The 23,458-nt window shown below is 42.5% G+C and overlaps 1 protein-coding gene across 1 annotated transcript in view; it reads left to right on the top strand.

Annotated features, from left to right (window-relative positions):
• The window catches only part of AFF1 (AF4/FMR2 family member 1), a 101,533-nt gene that overhangs the window by 31,639 nt on the left and 46,436 nt on the right, over nucleotides 1–23,458 (top strand). The window contains 2 exon segments of the mRNA XM_035896832.1: nucleotides 4,397–4,517; nucleotides 5,065–5,967. Of these exon segments, the coding sequence (XP_035752725.1) occupies nucleotides 4,397–4,517; nucleotides 5,065–5,967 (1,024 nt within the window).

Below are 23,458 nucleotides of genomic sequence, written 5' to 3'. Positions count from 1 at the left end.
CAGTACTGAGAACATTTTGCTGAACCACTGGAAGTTCCTTGTTCCTCTTTGCTCTGCTGTATTAAGCACCCTCCGCTCTTTATTTGTAACCCACATATGGCAGGACTTTGCAAGTAGGTGAGCACAGAACTTACTGTTAGGCTACGCATGCTATGACTATGCACTAATGAGGGTATAAATGAGAGGCTGGAATGCTGGCCCCTCGAAGCTCTCCTTAGCTGGTCTGAGACCCCCCCCATGCTATGCTACTCACTGCTGGAACTTGCAAACAGGTTGTATCACCCCCTTTATTGCTTGCCCTATACCTTCTCCCCTCTCCTTGTGCTCCTTCGATATAAAGTGCTGACCAAGTCTGAGTCTAGGATAGGATCTAGCCACACCTAGACTATTCTCTGAGAAGGAGTTTAGGAATCAAGGGGATCTACTCCAAATCTCGTGACTCAGCGGGAGAGTCCTTCTCTGCACCCATGGTCTCTTTTTACCTTTCCCCACATTGCTATGCGAGTGTGCTATAGACTATATATATTACCAACATGCATGATATGCTATTAGAATATTGTCAAGTCAAGAATATATGCTACTAAGAATATTGTTGAATGCAATAAAGTACAGAAATTCTCTTATAAGCTAGACTTGCCTGACCTTTGTTTGAGTCAGTGCAGTGAGCAAGCTCCGGTCCTTTGTCTAACTTGCCTGACAATCGTCAGTGAAGCGAATTGCCATAAGGGAGGAGATAATTACTGTTTCCCCGCTTGCACTGCTCGGAAACAGGGCACGACAATGTTCTGTATAGGTTTATCATACAAAGGGAGAACACGGGTGAACGTGTGGATACCCACTGACTCCCCACATCAGCCATCTGGCGTGTGGAAATGATACCCAGCTTGTTAACTGATCCATCTAAACTATTGTGTTATTTTTTGCTTGTTTAAGAAAAGATGATCTACATTATCTTCTTGCTAATAAATCTTATGTGAAGAAGCTGATCAGGGGAGCAAATTTTAGATTACTGCTGAAAGCTAGACAAGCAGGGGGTAGTAAAATCATTGCAAGATAGGACATTTGACTCTAGTAGCATGCGGAGTCTCTTACTCAAAGTCTTTGGTGTTTTATAGGAATGGCCGCTACTACAGTAGTGCACCTTAAAAGATCTCAAGTATTCAAATACTATTGCACATGCCTTACTAAATAATGTAGATTAGAAAGTGATGTGGTATGCTCTAGTAATAGTTTTGAAAGGTAACTGAGGTTGTTACAGAGTTTGGGGATGGGTCTGTTAGAAGAGAATTTCCTTTTTTAGTCTTGACAGTGTTCCCCACAAGACTTGTGTTCAACCTCACGGCTTTTATGTCTTTCTTTGTCCCCTCTGAAAGAGGGAAACAGTCTCTTACCTGGGAAGATAAAATGAGATTGGCTCATTTTAAAACAGTCTGTTCTAAAAAGAGATGGATTGGCTGTGGATTTTGTCCTTATGTATTGTTTAGATGAGCATTTTAAACTGCTTTCATTTCTTATCTTGGGCTTCAGCAGAGAGCTATGCCAGCTCAACAGCTTGTCTCCAGGAGGCCAGGATCCAAAGGGTGCCACAGCAATCTGCAAGTTGCAGTAGGGAGAGCTAGCACAATATGCGTGTACTCCAGCCAACACCATGAGTAACTTAATAAGTACTAGGGGGAAAACAAACAAAACCAAATATGTATATTTAATGTTGCAGTTGTATTAAAAAGTACTGTGTAGGTCTGAGTGCTTGGCATTCATGCTGTGGATCAAGACAGAAATAGTAACAGGGCGGGCTGAGATGTCGGCAGTGGTGTGCAGACCAAATTGTGTACATGTATCAAAGATAGAAAGCAGGAGAAGGAGCTTTGCTCTCTTTAACACAGTTGTCACACATGTATAAAGTAGATGCTCTTTGTGTCTTTTAATTTCCTGTATGTCCCTCTGTCTATTGAATGATGAAAATTATGGCTGAAGAACTGACAGGGAAAAACGACTGGGAAAACAGCTGATGCTCAAGCAGGAGGAGTCAAAACTTAACTTAAAATTGTCCTTTTGTCCTTTCATCATTGCACTGAATACTATCGTTAGGCTCAAAAACATACTTGGTGGCAGCTTTGAAAGGAAAAAGTCAAGGTGGATGGGGAGAGCTGGAGCTGAGCACCTGGTTGCAGTAAGAGTCTTGTTGAGTCCAAACACGTAAGAGCTCCTTGCCAGAGTTTTGTATAATTTGTTAAGGGAAGCTATTGACTGCAGGGCAAAGAGGCTGGGAAATGTCGAGAAGAGAGGACTGCCACCAAGGGCGGTGGTTTTGTTCTTTTGCCCTCCCTACTGTGTTGGTGTGAGTGCTTGTGCAGCCACTGGGGAAATGGACTGGGGACCAGTGGGGAAAGAGGAGCTGGTGGATCCAGGTTAAATGGTGCCTATCAAAAAAAAAAAAAAAAAAAATTGTTCTACAGTTGGTGTTGGTGTTCCTGACACTGGGCCATGGTGTCACAGATTGGTGAAGAGGAGGTTTCCTTCATGCAAAAAGCCAGCATCTTAGCTGTTAAAACCGTTTTTTGTGGTTTTTTTCATGCTTGCTTTTAAGGAAATTTTTTTGAAGTTTATATAATGGACATTTACAGAATAATTTTTTACTTCCTGGAATGTTTGGCAAATGGTGTTTCATTCGTAAAAATTTCCCAGATAACTTGAACAGATATGTTTAAAAAATACTGTCAACTTGAAATGCATTCACTTAGAAAATCATTTGCACAGATATAATTTCAAGTAGTAGATGTAGCCAAGATTGTTTCTAGTTTGCCTTATAATTCCTCCTAATACTTTGTCTTCTGCAGTTGGTGCCTTCCATATCTGGCTGCACAAAGCTTTCCTGGCACACACAGGGCAACTGGCCAGCTAACTGGTTATAGATATGAAATTGCTCACATGCAAAATGCCATCAGATACACAGAGGAAATGCTTTTATATATTGCTTCTAACAGAAGGATTGTATATATTTACTGAATCTGTGGTCTGCGGTTCCTTTTTTTTAATTTTTAAAATTTGCATCGTTTGCAGAAGTGGAATACATAGAGCTTACTGGAAACTACCGTTTCGCTATGTTTGGAAATAGTTCAGCACTAACAAAATTGGAAACTATTTTAAATGTGCGCAGTCTAACCCCCGACTGTGTTTTTCTGTCTTAGTGACACAAGTACATCCATGCTGCAGTTCCACGTATGGAAATACACCATCAGACAGCATCTTTTTCCAGAGCTCGCATTGAGTCAGGAAACCCCCTCTGCAGTAGTCAGACCTCTTGGTGAACTGTTAGAGCAAAGCCAGTCCTCTACCTCTCCTTTAGGGATGATTAAACTTTCAGTAGATGATTATGTGTGTGGTATTTGAGAAAATGTCACTGGTGGGGAAGACAAGGCCCTTCCCTTCCAAACTGGGACACTTGAGAAGTTGAGTGTACTAAGAATAATATAGGAGTTGTCTCTATGCAGTAGACTGTGAAGTAGAGTAGAAACAGGAGAGGAGAGAAAAACCTTCATCCATGTACTATGCCTGCATGCTTTTTCTTCCCAAATGTCCATAAATATTAGCGCAGTAGATTCCCTTATTTTGCAGTAGTGTTTCACAGAGAAGGTGTAGTTTAAAGGATCTGGTTTTCCATGAAGTCATCCTGCTGTGCATGTGACACAGTTTTATCGCTGTTTTGATGCGGGGCTGGTGGAATTGAGTGCATGCGTACGTGGTTGAGGAGGAACAGCGAGGTTTGACCTGGTGTTTTCCAAATTTCAGAGGCATCTTTAAATACATTTACATTATTGCTTTAAATGCAACTACATAGTTTGCTAGGTAAGCAGCTTTCCAAATGTCCACTTAAAGTAGAGAGTAAGTTTTCAACCTGTTTATAAAGTAGGCAAAGTTCAATCTCAGAAAGTGGTAAAACCTTCAAAATTGTGGATTCTTTTTTACTTTCAAGTAAAGAGTTGGGGTGGAAGTCTGGAGAAGAACAGGAATGGTAGTTTTCACATTGATCATTGCAATTGGATTTGCCAGCTCATGCACTTATCACCCATGTTAACTTCTTCTCAATTTGTGGTTTCACAATTAAATGGTTGGATAGTTTTTCCCTTTCCACCCTTCTTGGTGGGTATCAAGAGGATCAGGAGTAGAAATCACTGAGAAGGATACTTGCTGTGCCTTGTATGTTCCATTGCTATGTGGTACAGCAAATACTTGACATAACTGATTTGTCATCTATAACCACCCCTTGGATTTCAAAATTATTTTCATGCTGGACATATACCATTGTATGAAAGCTACAATTTCTGTATGAAGTCGATACTTGTTGATAACGCTGGTGTAAAGTGTGAACCATCCTTTCTTTCTCTCTTTCCTAAAGCTTGTACAACGAGGATAGAAACTTGCTGCGTATTCGAGAGAAAGAGAGGCGGAATCAGGAGGCTCTGCAGGAGAAAGACAAGTTCCCCGAGAAGACTCCCCTCTTTGCAGAACCCTACAAGGTAATGGTAGAGGGGTGCATGGTGGAGGGAGAGGATGAAAGAAGGTTGGGGTGTAAGAGGGGAGCTGTGGCCTCTGCATACGGTATAGTAGACTGTAGCATAATAACGTGCAAACAGCATCTTCCCCTCTGCTTAAATTAGTTCGAGTGTGTTCCTAAAGCTTTGTAGATGGTGCAAGCGCAGTATGGAGTTTGTGTTGGGCAGATTCATTTGGGGGCCTTCTGTAGTCTGGAAGTTTGAGGGAGAGTGCTCAAGGGCGGCTTGGCTGCCTGTCTTTTCTGTAGCTGTGGTTGAAACAAACTGGTCTGATGTTAGTGTTCCTGAAGACTGCAGGCACACCTGCAATCTTGTCTCAGAAGAACCAATACTGACTAGAGCAGTCCCACTTGCTTTGGAGAGACTGCATGCATGATCAAGATGAACTTGCATAACTTCACTCATGGTGATTAAAATAAGATCCTGAAGCATGTCTCTTCTTGAGCTGGATCTCTTGGGGTGGGGGGGTCCGTGCTTTTTAAATTTCCCCCTCTCTGTTCTTCTGTTGCAGACTAATAAAGGAGATGAGTTGTCAAGCCGAATTCAGAACATGCTGGGCAATTATGAGGAAGTCAAGGAGCTCATCAGCAACAGATCCCATCAGAATCTCATAGGGATTCCAAAAAGTGTGGCTCCTCTGATCACACAAGGAAAGCCTGATCGCCCATACTTCCCTGAAAAGACCAGCCATACATTGCCATCTTCATTCCACCGCACAACCCGCCATCCACCCATGGGACCTACGGTTGAAGCTCCTCCCCTTCCAAGCCACTCCATTCACTACCAAAAGGCACAATCAAGAACAGAACCAGCTTCAGGTTTGCATGCCAGGAGTCACAGCTTATCCAACAGCCGGAGCCAAGGTCAAGAACACAATCGTGGTGGTCAGGAAAGTCACGCAGGTTTTCACCACAAGAGAAATGACAGACGTGCAGTTGGTGAAGGTCGTGCTAATGAACTGCAGGCCTCCCTTTTGGCGCTTTCTCCATTGCTGTCATCTTTGTCTTCTCCAGTGGCACCGCTGTCACCTCTACATTCCAGCCAACATATCAATTCCAGGTCACAGAACAGCAGCAGCAAAAGTCATGGGCCGACCTACAGTCAAACAAAATCATCTCAGGACCTAGTGACAGGATCACAGGAGAAGGAAAGTCGGGATAACTCTGCCATTAACCTGACCAGCACCACTCAACCTTCCTCTCAGACTTTTCCCCCACCTTTGCCATCAAAAACCAGTGCAATGCAGCAGAAACCAACTGCCTATGTCAGACCAATGGATGGCCAAGATCAGGCACCAGTTGAATCACCGGAGCTCAAACCGCTCCTGGAGGAATACCATGGAGAATACTCAGATTTGAAGGCAAATGTAAAAGCTAAACTATCCAAATTGGAAATCCCTTCTGAGCCCATAGAGGTGAGTGCAATTGTTGGGGGGCTCTGCTGCTGGCAGGGTAAGTTCAGCTGTGGGAGAATAGGTCATTGAAGGGCAGAGACTTGCTGGAATCAATCATGGCTGTGCATGTGTTACTGTGTTCAGAAGGTGCATTTTGACGTTTGCCTTTTGCTGACCTGGGCAAGATGCCTGTTTGGATGGTGAAAATGCAATGCTTGCCACGATTCTGTGGTTTTCTCAGCAAGGCTTTTATGGTTTAGAGAGACTGCTTCTGTAGCTATGATTTTTCTTTTGCCTGTAGAGATTGTGGAAAAGCAGGAGGAAATGATATGCTGAGAAGGTCAAGTGGTGATGCACCTGCAGTTAGCACATGCAGTGTGTCAGTACTTGGTTGAGTGCTGGTGGGTAGAGCCCCCAAATCTTCACTGAATATTGGGACAGCTGACAGTGCAGTGACTTCTGCGGTCACCTGGTAGCTTGAAGGTTTTGGGGCTTTGTGATAAGTGACTGCGAACACCATGGGGTTCTCCTAAGAAAGTTTGTAAGATCTCATTGTAGACCCTTACAAAAGTATTAATGTGATCAAAAAACATCCTGTAGATTTCTGCCAGATGGATTTCCTCAGGAAGCATGACGCCATTCTGTCTCCTGCTTCATCAAATGCCTTCTAAGCAAGTTCTGAAGGTTTAAGTAAATTTAGTGCAGAGGTGAAATTCTCAATGATAAGCAAGATCCTAAAAGTTCTGTGAAGTTTTGCATTCAAGCAAAGATGATACCCTCTTTCTTGCCTCAACTATGAGCAAAACAAGCTGAAGTGTGTTTGTTCCTATCAGCAGAAGGCAGCCTGGGCAGCAAGCTTGAGCATACACCTTCATTCTAGTAGCTATATTTCTCCTTTCCCTGCCAAGGACTGAGAGGGGTGTCGCAAAAGATGTGGGATGGGAAGCTGCAGTTGTTGCAGTGTAGAGGTGGCAGTTGGGCCAAAAACCAAAATGTGTTGCATGTAAACGTTCGGTTATTCCTGCCTATCTGAGAACAGCTTCTTCCTAATACGTATTATTTTCTTGAGAGCAAAACACCAGCTTCTTCATTTGCCCCCCATTTAAAAATGAAGTGGGATTTAGATTTCAAACTGCAGTTAGAATCTGCAGTTTCAATCTGCAATTAGATTTCTGTCTTCAGGTGCTCTTCTGTCTTTCATTCTGTTCTTTTGGTCATTTTCATGGACTGCTCTTTTCCGGGTTGAGGCATTGGTTCCATTGGTTGCAGCATGGTTGAGTGCGGGGTATTGCAGATTAGCAGGTGCAATTCAGAACATAAAGCTGGTGCTATAGTACTGCTTAGGTGTCCCTCTTGCCAGAGGGAAGAAGACTTCTGAGAATACGGATTTATTTTTTTTTTTTATATAGTTCTTCCTTGCAGCTTGGGTTGGTTAGAGATCATATGTAGCATGTGGTAGAGACTGGTGCAGTTGAGCTGGGTTAGATTAGTCTGCTCTAGCTTTCACTTGAGAGAAAAAGGAAGGGCAGAGTGGTTAGGAAGGCTTTTCGAAAGAATTCAGAAAGTATCTCTCACCTACGTTTGGGCCCTGCTATGAAGTCCAGTGGCTTCACAAGGAGCATTGTGTGTTGTTCAGGAGACTATTAGGAAACTTTAGGGGAAGGGGATGGCTGGAATTATAATTGCTTCTTAACCAGGCAGTTAAGAAGTGGTTCTTTTCTTTATAATTATTTTGATACAGCAAGATTCCTTGTTGTACTCCATCTGGTTTCGCTGACCCCAAGACCACCTATCTGATTTGTCGTGAGATGGAGGCGGAAGTCTTGGATTTCTCAGACGCATGCTGTAGGTGAAAGCAGCTTGAAGCTCGCGCTGGTAAAGCGGTGGGAGAGGAGGAGCAGTGGTGTTGTACATGTGTTATTCAGCAAATGCATGCTCTTTTTCATTGTGCACTTCAAAGCCCGTTGTTTCAGCTTCGCTAAGGGACCAGAACGCTGATTCTGTCTGCCTTGAGGCTCAGCCTCCTGCGAGTCCAGAGGTACTTGGTTCCCAGGTACGTTTGGCAGTTTTGCCATGCTCATCCTTCAGTGCTGAGAATGTTGCTGTGTCCTATGGGATGTAGGATCCCACAGTGCTGAGCTAAGGAAGCTGGGCAAGGGGAGCTACAGAGACAGTTTTCAAATTGTATTTTGCCTTTGTAATAAAAAGGGAGAGTGTGGGTGCTGTCTGCTTTTCATGGAAAAGGGTGTTGATCAGCTGCAAATGGCTGTAGGCAATTTGTTGTGGAAAATAAGAAGAAACTGGTAAAATGACATTGTTGAGAAGTTTGAAAATACTTTCATGCTGAGAGACTATTTGCTTCAAAGTAGGTTTGGCATCGCACATCATACTTCAGAATTAGAAGTGCACTGCGGTCTGCATTTCATTATTTGCTTGACTGGTTATTTTACTCCTGGGGGAGAAGTAAAGCAGTGCAGGGCCCTACCTTCTGCATTACCCATTCTTCATTATCCATTGCCGAAAAGATAAAGGCATTTCTGTGTTTAAAACTCTTTGCAGTTCCTGGGATTTGGGTGTAGGGGTGTTTTTGTGTTTGGTAAGTTGTTTGGATTTTTTGAGAAGTCATGCTTATTTTTCAGAAACAAGACTTCCTTCTTCTCTGCCAACTCTCCTGGTCCCATTTCTATTTTCATCTTCTCTCTTTTTTCCATCTTCATGCTTTCTATGTCATCTTGTGTATCTCTGGTTTAATATGATTTTAGATAGGGCAGCATTAGCTATGATGCTGTATGGTGAATGAAACTTTTCTCACTTTCCATTGAGCACACGACTCTGAATGCAAATGCCTATAAAAATCCTACAGCTGCCAGAGCACAAGTAGCATTACCCATGCTGGTGCAGGAGTGCTATTAGATCTGCAGCAGAGTAAGAACATAATAAAAAGGGAATTGCAGATAATGGAAGAAATGGTTTTGCATAAACCAAATCCCTGGTTTTAATTATATGCTTAGTCCATTTCAAAGCTGGTAGATGAAACCTCTTGGGAATATGCTGAATGATCCTCATTTGAGGTAGGTAGCTTTAGGCTGTGACCTCTGACTGTTTTCTATGCATAGGCATTTTGGATAATGGCTCTGTAAGATCTAGTGAAAAATCCATCACTTCATTTTCTGCTTGTTTCAGGCTTGTCATAATCATACTTACTTACTTCTATTTGGTTTCAATGATTAACATATATTTGATAATACAGTCTTGCAGTGCTAAAGCCTGAACAGTGAAGAGGAAGAAACAGTATGGTTGCACACCTGGATATATTCCCTGTGTGCTGGATGTACAGTACGAGAGGGACGATTGGAGAACAGGGCTGGGCTGGTTTGCTTTTAGGAAACGCTCAGTGAGGTATGTTGCATGCAGGTGAAGGGTTCACCCAAAGAAAGGATCTTGGGGTTAATCAGGGGTCCTTCAGCTGAAAGGTTGTCCCTCCCTTTTGTTTTTGGTGAAACAGGAGCTGCGGGGAGGCTCCTGCCCTCCCATGACCCTGACAGTGAATAGGTCTCAGCTAGCAGAAACTCTGCTGTTCTTCGCTCTTCCTCCCAGCAACTGGGAGCACGGTTTTATAAATTTTATTTAAACTGTTCGGCCCCGGTTATACTGAACAGCCGCATGCCAAATACAGTTTTTTCCCGTGATCTCCCTTGACATCATTTAGGAAAGCCATTTCTTCTGGCTTTGGCTAATTTTTTTTGCTAATTGAATTTCTAAGGCGTGTGTCACCTGCAGCTGTGAATTCATTATTGACAGCTTCTGTTCATGGCAACACTGACAAGTTAAGCCTTCCAGTCTGAGTAGACAAGCAGATTCACTGTAGAGTGAATTAATCTGCAGTGGATAACTGTGCAGTGACTCACTTTGCATTCACATGAAGAAACTGAGCAGCTCTTTCCTCTCTTCCCCAAATAAAAACCTTCACTTTCAAATATCATCCCCATCTCTTTAAGGCATCTTTCCAAATTTATTGTGAGAAGACTTAAAAATATAGCATACGTGAAGCTCAGATGTGTCCCTTCTCTTAATGTGCCAGGTTTTACCTCTCCCCCCAGCACCTAAACAAAGATGCTTTTAAAGCCATTCTCTCTTTTCATGTCTTTAGGAGAGTCAGCACCAACAGAGACCCTTGTATTACCTCCATTGACAAGGACTGTGATGTCTCAAAGAGAATTGGCTTGATGGCAGGGCCAAGAAGCATTGAGGCTGGCTTGAGAGAGAGTGTTTATAAATCCTCAAGCATTATGAAGGGCATAGTGTCTGGAGGAATGTATAGCACTTGATGCTCACTGAAGATTTGGCTTTGTTTTCCCGGCACATAAATTTTAGGGAGTAGCTCCTTTTATCTCATGTAATGAAACCTCATCGGACTCTCCTCTTTTCACCTACAAATTGAGAAGCAAATAGGGAAGCAACCAATTTAAAACACCAAAACAACAACAAACAATGAAGTAGCCCGGCCACGTTAAGTCTTTTAGGTAATACTGTGTTATCCTTGAAGTACAGGGTACACACTCTGTTCAAAGTGGGATTGCTGCCATCAAGCTCTGTTCACCTCAGTAAATATTTATGAATGGTCACCAGTTAAAATGTGCCTGTTGCATTGTACATAGTAAGGACTGGGTATCTGGAAAGGAGTTTGGATGACAAAAATAAAAAGTCCGTTCTAGGTAAATAATTTTTCACTGACTTCTCTCTATGGCAACTGAGCTTTTCTACTGGCAGGAGTGGTCAAACAGGTGAACTCTGTAAGCTGGAAATAAATATATTGATTTAATCCTGTGTCCTGTAAAAATGAAAATCTTTAAAAATATGTATAGCACTGTCATTTGTTCTTTCCTAATGAATTCAGAGTATTTAGCACTAAGCTACTATTGTTGTCTTTCTGCCAATGTTGGATGTATTTGTCATTTACTGAATAGAAGGGAGATTGGGCTTTTTTTCCCCTCTTCCCTTTGTATTCCTTTTTGGATTCTTTTTTCTTTTTCCCCCCCCTGCTTTGCACCAAGTGAGGTAACAAGGTGTTACTTCTGTGTCTCTTCTGCTGCCCTCTTTATAGTGAGAAGTATCTTATGTGATTGGAGAAGGGTTTTCTTGCTTCACCACAAGCACTGTGTAAACTTGTCTTTTTGTTGGTGCGTGACTGCTAAAGAAGCAGATCAAACACAAATGACAATTGTTACTACTAGATTTTTAATGTTTGCTTATGGTCTCTGGAACAAAATGTACTCTGGAAGAGCTGGAGGGTGAGGGCATGTGGGGCAAAGCATAGGTGGTTGGTTCAAAAGCCAAAAGGACATCTTGTATTGTTACTTAAGTTCAACCAGACTCTGATGTTCAAAGTTTAGCTATCAGACTGCAGATGTCCTAAATTAGAAGTTGTCTTCTTGTTCATCTTCCTCTTTGATGCTTGGAGAAGGTATGCTCAGGTCCAGTGTTCAACTACCAACTTTCAGCTGCATGGTTTTTCAAGTTTGAGATCCTTGCTTGTTCAGTTGGCTCCAAGATCTGGGCTTGACTTTTATGCAAGATACCATAGATAGGATGATTAATAATAAAAAAAGAAAAACCAAACAAAAGAGAGTGCTTAGCGCTGCATTCAGCCATCAGGCCACCGGAGAATGGGTAGTGTTTATTCTTGCTGCTTGGAAGCCCAGCTAGGGAGGATCAGTGTGAAGAAAGGAACAGGGATCCTGCATCTGCCTGGAATGTTTTTGAGAGAGCAGTTGAGTCCTCTCCAACTTCTCCCATCAGGTATGGATGGACTTAGCTCTTCAGCTTACACCAAACCTGACTTTTCTCCCTAGAGTGCCTCTGGGCACCATTGCAGAACATTTGTCTAAATTTGGTCGCTAAATCCATCATTTTGCGAAGCAACAGGAGACTGAGAAAGAGTAGTTAGGTGGGGATTTGCAAATCCTGCAGAGAGCAAGAGCAGGATAGCTTAGGTCAGGCAAGAATTTCCATAAACTGTGTTCCATCTTTCCAGATGACTCAGAAGTCAGTGTCTTGTCCAGCCTGCTGTGAGAAGCTCGGGCTTAAACGAGCTGCTATAGCTTATTACTCACTGGGAAGTTTTTTGGTTAAGGTTTTTTAGGTTGTTGTTCTTCCTATGAAGGGCTTGTGATCAGCCATCTTTACTGGGACCAGTTATGATTCCAGCACAGCATTTGGACCATTGCCTTTCTCATTGGCAACTGTAAAGAGTGCTGAGTTTAAAAAGGAGGGACCAAAAAAAAAAAAAAAAAGAAAGAAAACTTGTAGTCCTCTGCAATTTTCAAAGTCAGGAGGCAACAAGCTGAGTTTAAGGAGAACTTAAGAGCACTTCTGTTGTTGCTTACCATTGCTGTGCAGAACAAAATCAGTGCTTGTTAAATGTTGTGTGTGTAAACAGCTACTTTTTTTCTGTAATAACGCATTTTGTGTCAATGGCTGCATGTTAAACAAGTAAAATGAATATCCTGCAATTGTGGATATGAGTAATTTTCCAAATCTTCATCTGTATAATGCAGACTAACAGACACAAATTATACAAAGGTAAGTGAGTAAACATGCATAGAAACATTCAGATGTAGTAATGCTGAGAAGGTATCAAAATGAAATTGATAGCCCAAAGTCAAGCAAGAAACAATGGTTTGGAAGTGAGGGGAAACCTGGCAAGGGCTGTAAACTGCCCTGTAAAGCTCCATCCGTCTAACACAGCAAATGGCAAAATGTCTATATGACACAAATTCTCATGTTTCTACTGACCGCTTGACATTGTCATCTTAATGTTCTTGAAATGCAGGGCAGCAGACACGAGTGGCTGGCTTGTGAGCGAGTTTGGAAAATGTCAGTGAGATGGTTTCACTGGAACCCTCAGGTTTCCTAACTCTTTTTGAAGCTGTGATTGTCTAATGCCAGCTGTGTGAGTTTGTACACGCACAAGGGAGCGAGGGGAAGGTAGTGTGTGCCACTGGGGCTGCAGTTACGGTGGGGTAGCTGTGGTTTGAGGGACAGCATGGAGTCTGTGAGCTTTGCTGGTGCTGCCCTGAGTTCCAGGGAAGGAAGCAAGGAAGCAAGCATCATTTGAAGGTGGCTGAAAACAGGTTGTGCAAGAGTCTCATCTATCTTGCGGGAGTTTCATATGACGATGCTTTCCTTGTGCTAAAATTGCTAAATAAAACCACATCAAACTTGCAGAGCTTGTGCACAAGCTGTGCTTAGTTTGAAGTTTGTGGTCTCTATTTTAGTCCTTCAGAAAAGCTTGTGCACCTGAAGGCCTGACTTGTTTTTTCTGCTAAAGCGCTTTGTCTAATAAGTAGTAGTGTATCTTTCTGGGAACCTGGAATCATGTGTCTTGAGAAATATTGCTTCAGTTTCACTGACTGTAACAGTTATATTGACCGAACTCAAAAGAGGAGTAAAACCATAATGCTGTGAGTTATGTACTGGGTATTTTCCTTCCTCTGAAGGATTTTTTTTTTTTTTTGGCTCTTCCAGAAGAGTCCCTTCTTCTACCTTGAAGGCTTAACCATTGCTGTCACTACTTAAACCTGTGCTGCCTCTTCCCCCCAGTGATGATGGTAAAGTCCTTTGCCAGAGCTGCTTAGTGAAAGTTAAATTTTGGCAGAAAGACGCAGCCTGGAGTCCAGCATGAATTTCCTGACCCTGAACAGTATTCTGAATTTGAAGCCAAGCATCAAACTGCACCTTGCAGGGGGTTGCACTATAGCCAGCTTTATTTACTTCTGAACAGCAACGAGTCTACTTCAGTTGAGTGAATTACAAATGTTACTGCTTTTCTAGAATTGGCTTAGAAGAATTGGGAACTATTATTTCTAACTTTTTTTTTAACTAAAAAAGTTTTCTGCACAAATATTTTAAATGCAGAGGCAGCCTGTGCCCTTGCATACAAAGCTTAGCTGCTTCAATAGCAACTTAAAGGAAAGCAAAATTCAATGAAAGGAGCAGACTGCAGAAAAATATTTAAAAAAAAAAAAAGTTTGGGAATGGAAACAGGATTCCTTGAGTGTCAGCTGTGCACTGCAGTTGCATCAGCATTACTGGTTTGCTCGTTTGGACAGTAGGCTTGCAGGGGAGGAAATGAGCTGCCAGCTGCTGCTGGGGTGGCGCAACAGGGAGGGGTGGGTTGGTTGGTTTTTAACTGTTTTGTTAAGTTGAAGTGGTTGTTTTCAAACCTTGTGTGGATAGTAGTTTTTAGTAATTGCCTGACGCTCCTGCTAAAAAGCTGTAGTGGAAACAAGAAAACTTTGTCATCCCTATCTTTGGTTATTGTTGAAATGGGCCTCCTGTGGTGACTGCTGGTATGCAAAACTTGTCCGAACAGAGTAAGATGTACTCATGTAGTGGCATGTCAAAGAGGGAATCGTGGGGAAGAAACAGCAAGTGAAAATAGAACTTGGGTTCATTGCTTGTGGGTGCACATCATGAACAAAATTCACAGAGGTTGTGATCAGCAGCAGAAACATTACAGGAGGCGTTTCATACTACAAATATAGTGATTGTTACTCTGACAAACAAACAAGAGAAGTGATCTGGAAAGCCTGAGGAGAAAGCTAAGAGCAGATGACAAGCCAAACCTTCCAACAAGGCAACTTCAAAGCCAGCACTGAAGGCAGGGAGAGGTGGCAGGCGACATGCATGTTAATGAGCTCAGAACAAAACACAGCCACGGACAGCTTATCACTGCCTGTTTCAAAAGTGAAGCCAGACATTTATCTCTGAGGAGGTGACTGGTGTGGCCTCAACTGTTCCCCTGCCTGGGTCTCCAGGCTCCATCATCTTGCAGTTGTAAAATCTTTGATTGTAAGAGGTATCAAAGGTTTTCGTTGTGGGTTGGTTTTTTTTATTTCAGATGCAGTTCTGGGAAGAATGAAAAATAAAACACAAACCCACAGTCTTCTGAAAATCCATGTTTCACTTGATGTTAGGCAGCACTGGCAGACTTTTTTTTTTTTTTTTTTTTTAGCCTGGGGTGATAAGCTTGTTAAAATGAAAAGCTGAGGAATAGCTTCACTTCTGACCCGCTATCTGTTTAAATATGAGATATGTCTAAGGCTTGTTTAAAAATTATTTATGATTTATTTAAGAATTCCTTTGGAGTTTGAAGTAGAAAATTTTCCTGTCCTGGACACGGTGCAATCCATCAGTCCTCTGCAACCCAGACTGCATTGGTTGGGGCATATTTTGGAAACCTTTACAGAAAACTGTACACTTCAATGGAGCCTTGAATTTTACCCTCTGTTAAAGTAAAATGAAACAGGCAAAAAAAGGGATCAACAGCTCGTTGGAGACCACAAATCACAATTCCTTCACCTCTTCCCTTCCTCTCCTCCTGCATTTATGTTGCATTGGGTTTGCCCAGTGTTTTTTCTCCTACCCCCTTCCCTGCTGGACCAAGCCAGGGGGCAGGGAAGGGCACAGTGTGTAAGGTGAGGGGCGTTGAACATGGTGGCAGCTCCTGAGGTTATTCTTCTGTAGATTAAATTATACATCAGCTTTTCACAACATACAGTTAGCTAGCTATTCATTAGCTTTCCCGTTGTAAGTGTCTCTTAATAACCAGGATGGAGTTTGTCATTGGGGTTTATATTGTGGCACAAAATGCCTAGGTCTGGGATGGCACTCGCTCTTAAACACAACACGAGTCATTTGCTTAGAAGAAACTGAACTTTGATTCCACCACTATCCTCTTGCTGGGCAGAGTGGTTGGCACCTTGGGAAGACATTAGAGGTGTTCACCTGCATCTTTGTAAGAGAACGGATTGTATGTGTTTCTAGGAGGATTGGGGGTTTTAATTACTTTTTTAAAAATCACTTGACAAAACCATTTATTTTTGTAGTTTCTTCACATGTGTATATAATGATACTTTAACACTCCGGCTTGTTGTAATAGCATTTAGTCTGATCAACTCCATTTTATTTTTCTGACTCTGTTTTGTATAAGAAAAATTTAAAAAAAAAAAACAACCAACCCCACAACACCTCAATTTCACTATAAGGACTGAAACTGAGCTACATCATTCTCAGTAAACATCCCTAGTAACTTGCATATAAATACCCAAAGCCGTGCAGTCCAGGGCCTTTCTCATAACCCTTAGGCATTGTGGTAAACATGAGCTGAAATGAATTGCAGCCAGAGAAGGGTTAGATACAGGATTCTCTGCTGCTTGTTATACCAAGTGGCCAGATAGATCCTTTTGAGTCTTCTCCATGGCCCTTTTTGGCTTCCAGAAGTGAAAGTTTTTGCTACCTTTTATGCTCTTACATTAATTTAATTTCTTTTTTCCCCTCATTTGCTGTAGCAGCTGCATTACAGGTACAACCAGAGGCACTGACTCTGATCACTGCTCTTTGGGGTGGTTTCATAGGCACGAGCAGTTTGGGGGTATGACAGAGCGCTGCTGATCATGGGGTTAGGATTGCATACATACAGCTTTTCCATTTTTAAATACATAAACAGATTTTGGCTTCTCTTGTTTTCTCTCACCTGATGTGTGTGTGTGTGTGTGTGTGATGTCCCAGTGGAGAGGGGAGAATTATACAGCAATGCTGGGTTTTGGTTTGGTTTTCTTTCTTTTTTTTTTTTTCTAAACCAAGCTGTAGCATGCAGGTGTAATTATGTAAACAGGAAAAGCTACTTGTTTTATTTGATTTAATAGGTGAGTCCCACTGGATGCAAAAGACTTTTTTCCCTTGTGTGCTGCTTCTTTGGAAGAAACCACACGTTTTACCCCGGCTAGAAATAAATCAGCAATAAAATGCCAAAGCAGCTCTAATAGCTCACATGAAACGTCCTCTGCCAACCTGTTTGTAGATTTTTGAAACTCTGCACCATTTCTTGCACAAGTGGAAAGTGCCAAAGGGACAGATGTTGCCAATTTGAACCGTACAGGGGGAAGGCAAATATTGCTAAGCAACCGTGTGCTTGAGAGAGCATTTTTCGGAGAGGAGCCAAGGGAGTTATGCCTGGGAGCGCTCACAGCTTCTCATGGCTCCATGTGAGGGAAGAGATTAAAAGTTCTTTCCTGTCAGGGCTGACGCCACCAGCACAAAAGACACCATAACCTATTGACACTGATTAGGGCTGACAAGAGAATGTATGAAAACAGGAAATCTCCCCTGCCATGTAGGAAGGCAGTAAGACATGTTCACAGAGGTAAGTGCACCACGCAGACTTGGCTCGGCACTAAGCTGCCCCTGCCAGGGCGATGTCAGGCGTTGGCTTCAGCGGGAGGAGGTGAAACCCGAGCTGGTGGCCGAGCCCTGTGAAGTCTGGGGGGTGGGGGGCCTTGCCTGGGTCCGGCTTTTGCACCTGGCTGGGAGCAGCTTACTGAAGGGTGGGACAGCAGGGAGAGGGGGCTGTTTTCACTGAGTCTTGTAATTGCAGGCTGCCTCATGTAAATAGAGTTAACTTCTCTAGTTATTGAAGGGTGTAAGAGCTTATAAAACAAGGCGAGTCTTAAAACACCTGTGCATGGTTGCGCTCCTCTCCAGCCAAGCAGCACTTCCAGCTAAGTGCCAGGCTGGGGGTCATTCTTCTGAATGCCACTGGAGATGTCTCCTCAGAGAGTGGATTTGCCTGTTTCAAGCCTCGAAATTATTCTGGCAAGATACCTCTGGTTCAAGAGACCTATTTTCAGGAATAAAACACAGATTCGTCTTCGTACATTGGGCATCGCATTAATACTCTCCTAATGCTATTTTAAGCACCTTCTGGTCTTTGATCTGATTCATTGCATTGTTAGAGTGAAGGGAAATGGTTAGCACACACTTTGTATTTTGTTTCTTACTTCATGGGATTTTTACTGGGTACCAGTGAACCAAAGTGGAAGTGGCATTTTGCAGCTTAGGGATGCTCCACAGGCATCGTCTGCATCAGCATAGTGATGCATGATGGTGGTACTGCTCTTGCTTCTTGGGCTCTGTTGTGGTTGTAGTTCTCTTGCCCTGTGCAGGTGCTGCAGCAAGAAGTTGCTACCCTGAAGTGTTGGTCAGCTCTCTGGTTTTGAGTAAGTGTGAGTACTAAGGGAAGAATTGTTTTCCTGTTTTTTTGATGATGAGTAACTGGAGAGTGCAGCTGGTGTAGTCCTGTATTGCAGAAGTGATTCCTGGTGTTACCTGGTAGGACGTGAGGTTGCCAGAGCTCACCAAGGAAGGCACAATGTAACAACTGCTGACTTAGGGGCAGCGATATTGGCTGGAGCCAGCTCTAGTGTCCTTGGCAGGGATGGGCTCAGAGTGAGGGTCCAGCCCCCTGCAAGCAGCCCTGCGTGTGGGGACTTGACTTCTGCAGCCTCCAGCACTGGCTGCTTCTGAAGCTGGTGGCTGGTGCTAAACCAGTGATAAACTGATCCCAAATTTCAACATCTCTGGCTGATGTGCTGTACTGTTTCCAAAGCCTGACTATACCAATATGTTAATTTTTGAAATGACGTTCAGAAAGTAGTGGTATTCTTTCCTGGGCATAGCACTCAGCATAGTCTGTTTTTTATCACTTATGCCTCTTGTCTGGCTTTCTTTGTGTGGTTATTCTGTGCTTTGAAGTTTCAGGTCTCATTTTTCATTTTCTCTGATGTCTAATGATGTTGCTGTCTGATTTATCTTTAGTATCCCCACCCCACCCCCAGCTTTAGCTGCCAGTTTTCATCATTATAATGATGAGTATCTATTACTTAGACAATAACTTAGTGCTTCATTGTTTTAAGTAGCAGAATTTTAATTCCCAGTTGGAAAAGGTGATACTCCTACCTTTTTGATCTCCTGCTTTTCAACACACTAATTTATCTTTTTAAACTGCGTTAGCATTGTTACATTTTCTTGCCAAATTGTTCAATTGGTCAAATGGTTCATAAATGTCATTAGATATTGAGGCGCTCTTTTTTGCATGCAGTCAGGTGTAGCAAATAGTGTGAGATGTGATCTTGGCAGTCCATCCTGCTCCAAGCAAAAGGTCTGGGTGCATTTCCCAGAGAGGCTCTGCTGTCAGCCCAGCTGCCTTTGCATATACCCAACCACATGGAAAACACACCGCAGCTGCCCATGGACATGTTTGTTTCAGACCCAGCAAGGGCTTGGTGCTGGAAAGTGTCATCCTGCCCCCACCCTTCCCTGCAGCTACCTTCATCTAATAAAAGGCATTACTGCTTTCTATGAGTCCTGTGTCTCTGGGGTACTGACTTTAATCACTTTGGCCTTTCTGTCTATTCCTGAGATGGAGCTTTTTTTGAATCGAAGGAGGAAGGAACAAGTGTGATGTTTGCCTTGGCTGCTGAAGATCTAGAGCTCAATAGTACTGGACTCGTGGAATTTTTAACTGGTTAGTCACCTTCAATATAAGTAAAAAAAATTACATTTCACCTAAACTTCTATTACTTACAGAAACTCCACTTTGGGTGACTTATCCAGATGTGCACTTTCCTTTCAAGTTAAATAGTAACTATTGCTATTCAGTACATTGCTGTATAGCTTAGATTATGCTACAGTCAGAAATATTACCTTGGCTGGCTTATTAAGCTTCATTAAGTCAAAAGAAAAATGCATCTGTTAAAAGAAAAACTTAGAGTTTGCAGATCTTTTTTCCTCTTTTGCTGCTTGAATTTAGAAAGAATAGCGACAGCATATCAATACTTACTTTTTCCTTTTCTTGAGAGATGTTGAGAAAATTAAGTTTCTGTATGAGCAGAATTTTGAGAGAACTTATTCCTCTTGAATCAGAGCCTAAATTCAAGTATTTTTTTTAATGCACTATTGAATTCAATAAACAAAGCATCCCCAAAGGGAGAAATTCCTAAGGTTAGAGATCAAACCTACAGAAATGCAGAAAACTTTGAGTGAGCACTTCCCCACGATTTTTAAGGCTAACTGCTATATGTGTTTACAAGTATTTTTCTGTGTCTCTAGAAGGAACACTTTGGCAGGGTGACCGCACACTTTAAAATTCTATTGTAAAATAAACAATGTGTGGAACGATTCCTTATTACCGCTGTGGTATATATTTCTTTTAAAGCCTATAGGGTTTTTTTAACATGGCATACGAACACTTTTTTAAAATGTGCCTTAGACATGTTGCATTTTGCATAGCAGTGGCTTATGAAGAACCCTGTAGGTTTTGGAAGATGGAGGGTGAATTCATGTAAGAGGAGACAAAGTCATGTCAGATTTGGATCCTGCCAACCTACTCCTCCTTATACAAGGAATATTGGTTTCTTTCATCAGCCTGTCAGCTCATTGCTGTTCAGGCTAAGTTGTAATTCAGACTTGGTTGGACGCCATCTGTTCGCTAAAGGTGAAAGGTGCAGTATTTTCAGCCTGAATGTTTTCACTTAAAGGAACCATTTTACTAAAGGTGCTCTTAGCTGTCATGTTGCTTGTCTATTTGCAGTTTGGCTTTGTTAATCCTTGGCTGGATGTGCTGAAAGAAGACCATCTGTGCATTACCGATGCAGAGGACAGGCTGACTTCCCTTGCCCCCTGCGTTTGCTGTGCTGCAGAGCAGGGTCAGCTCTGTTCCTTCCCCTGTCTGCTGATACAGCATTCACGTTACCACAGTAATACTACACGTTTCCATAATGAAAGCAAGAAGAGAAGCAGTGTGGTATTTATTTTCCTGTTTGCTATGGTAGCGGTAACCCCATGAGTATGCCCTACCCTTTCCTTAAACATTTGCTCGGAGTCCTATAGCCCACAGCCTCCTGTGGTCCATAGGTAGGAAAATGCTTGTTGTCCAGCTTGCAGGAGGTTGTTTTGGGATTGCATGGGAAACTATCCCAGTGTAGAGACTTTGCCTGAGAGGACATAAAGAAGGAATTGCAGTACACAAAAGTGTTGAGCCCAATCCATCCTGTGACTACAAATCATTAACTTGCCTGCTCAGATCCCTGAAGTATTTCAAACGGTTTGAGTATTTTACCACTGGTTCATGGGAACTTTTCACACAATATTAGCATTGTATGAGCAATTACATATGAAGGAAAGTATAGGCAGTAAAACAATAATACAGAAAATCTGGAAATGAGCACAGTGGATGACAGCCACAATAATTCAAGTCTTATCTGGTTTGCTGTCCCCAAAAGTTGCTTCAGGGCAAGATGCAGAAAGCTTTTCCTTGGGCAGAGGTTGGCTGGTGTCCTGGTAATTCTTGTCACTATCTCCCCTTGGTTGGATTTATTTACAAGCTGTTCAGATGGTATGTTAAATAAGCAAAAAAGCCGCTTCTTTCCTCCATGTTAGACAGGCAAGGAAAGAAACAGTGAACTGATCTTCCCTTGTCCTCTCAGCATTGCTTTGTTTTCTGATAGCTCTGTGAGCCTGGGAGGCTGCCAGCCCGTAGCCTTCCTAATACACTTGGCTTAGAGGGAACACTTCTCAAATGCCAGCCAGGTATGTAAGCTCAGCACCTCCTGCTTCACTTAGCTGCAGATAAAAATTGTACATGACAGCTCTGCAGTGCATAAGCCTGGCCATAAAGAATTTCTGGGACCTGGGAAACACCGTCTTCAGTCTTTAATGCAGAGTTTAGGGGATGATAAAAATGTCCTTTAAGGAAGCTTATGGTTTGAATCATAAGAGGCAAGTATCTTCTACATACGGATTTGAAATATTAATTGTAGACCCATTGTTCTAGGCACAGCATGAACAAAGCAGGTCCTAGAAGGCTGTGTCCAGCCTTGGCCTCTGCACCCACCTGGCAAACAAGCTGAGCGTGCTGCGGGCTTTACACCGAGGGTGCAGAGCTGTTTGCTGAGGAGACGATGAAAGCATCTGTGTGCGTGTTCAGTTGAGTAATAATCATCATTTCCTAGGAGCGGGCCTTGGCAGCCCTGGACACTACTTTTCCAGCCAAAAGTTTAAGTTGAGCTACTCCAACAGATAGTTTTGTATACTGGTGACCAGGTGTGTATGACTGGGTGACCAGGTCGCGGTGGAGAGGACTTGCTGTGGCTTCCAGTCTCTATGGCAAGATAGGGAAGCTTTCCAAGAGGCTTGTCCAATACTCATTTCAGGGATGATAGCTTTCATCTGTGTATCCATGACTTAATAACAATAATAATAGTAATAATAATGCACTTTACTGTCCCAACCCCAAAACATCAGATCTAGAAATATTCTGTTTGCATTTAGGTCAGTTGTAAAACAATGGCGAAAGTTGCCTTTACAAGCAAAAGGATATCCTGCTTTTTTTTTTTTTTTTTTTTTTCCCCCACAGATTAAGTCCGTTGGTTTGGAAGCATTTAACAATATTTCTTAAATTTCCATTAAGGTTTAAAAATCGCACCTAGGCTCTTTTTCAGTTAAGAACTTTGCTTTCTTAAGCAGAGAGATAAAACTTCTGTCCTCTCAATGCACATGCTTTCTTCTTTTTTTCCTTTGGGAATACTATCCTTGGACCCACTAACAAGCATCCCTTTATTCACTTCTGTCGTGCCTGCCTTCTCTCTTAATGCACAGGTGCTGGTGGCTGATGCCTTCCAGCCCCCTCCTAGCTGTGTGGTCTGGCCCAGGCAGCAGGACAGAGCTGTGCTGGGTGCTGGCCTGGGGCCGGTGATGCTGCTCCAGGCTACAGCCTGCCTCTTAAATTCCTTTGTTTTCCAAATTCTTATTTACAGTCGTGGCAATGCAGAGAGGTGGCCTGGGGTACTGCTCTTCAAAACAGATGGACAAATAAAAGGTCTTGGTTCAGAAAAGCAGTCCTATTAAGTATTAAAACAGTGCGAGAGCCTGCATCTCCAAGTTTTGTTTACTGAGTCATTAAGGGGAAGTGCATCAAGTGTCACTGCTGCCATCATAAATCTAACTCTGCTCATTTTCTGAGGGAAAAGTGGTATTTGGAAAGGGAAAAAACTTCCGAGAGACAGCAGCAGTTAATTGCCTGAGGTGATCCCCAGAACCAGTGGACACCTCTCCCCACTAAAAACCCCAATTTCCTTGATGGTCTTAACAGATGTAGTTACTGTTTTCTTACCTTTTCATTGAATGAAGATCAGGATTTACCATCAAATAATTTCTCAAGGTCACATTAGGGGATTTGGAAATGAAGCATGCTAGCTGTAATAAAATAATGTCTACTACTTCACTGTTTTCATACTAGTGCCAAATGGTTGACATCAGAAGTCAGCCTGCTTTGAAGACTGTAGTTCCTATGTGATTTGAAGTTACTTCCAGTATCACAAACCCCCAGGTATTCATACTGGGCACTGAACATCCGTAAGATACACGGTAGTGGTCAGGAATGGGATGGGAAAGATTAGAAGTTTGGGAAGTATGTGTAGGTTTTCAAGCATTGCTGGATTTTTTTTTTTTTTTTTTTTTTTGTTAAAGCAGTTGATTTGAGAACCAAGGTGCATCCTGTGTACTCACTCATATTGTTAACAAGGATCTTAATGTACAGACTTTTTTTTGTAAGAAAAGAACCAAAAAGTAGTTATGCTTGACTCTAAGTGAATAGAAAATATTTACAAAATGC

This window comes from Egretta garzetta, unplaced genomic scaffold, assembly GCF_000687185.1.
Source record: "Egretta garzetta isolate BGI_Z169 unplaced genomic scaffold, ASM68718v1 scaffold856, whole genome shotgun sequence".
Taxonomy (NCBI): domain Eukaryota; kingdom Metazoa; phylum Chordata; class Aves; order Pelecaniformes; family Ardeidae; genus Egretta; species Egretta garzetta.
This window is presented reverse-complemented; position numbering and strand designations above follow the sequence as displayed.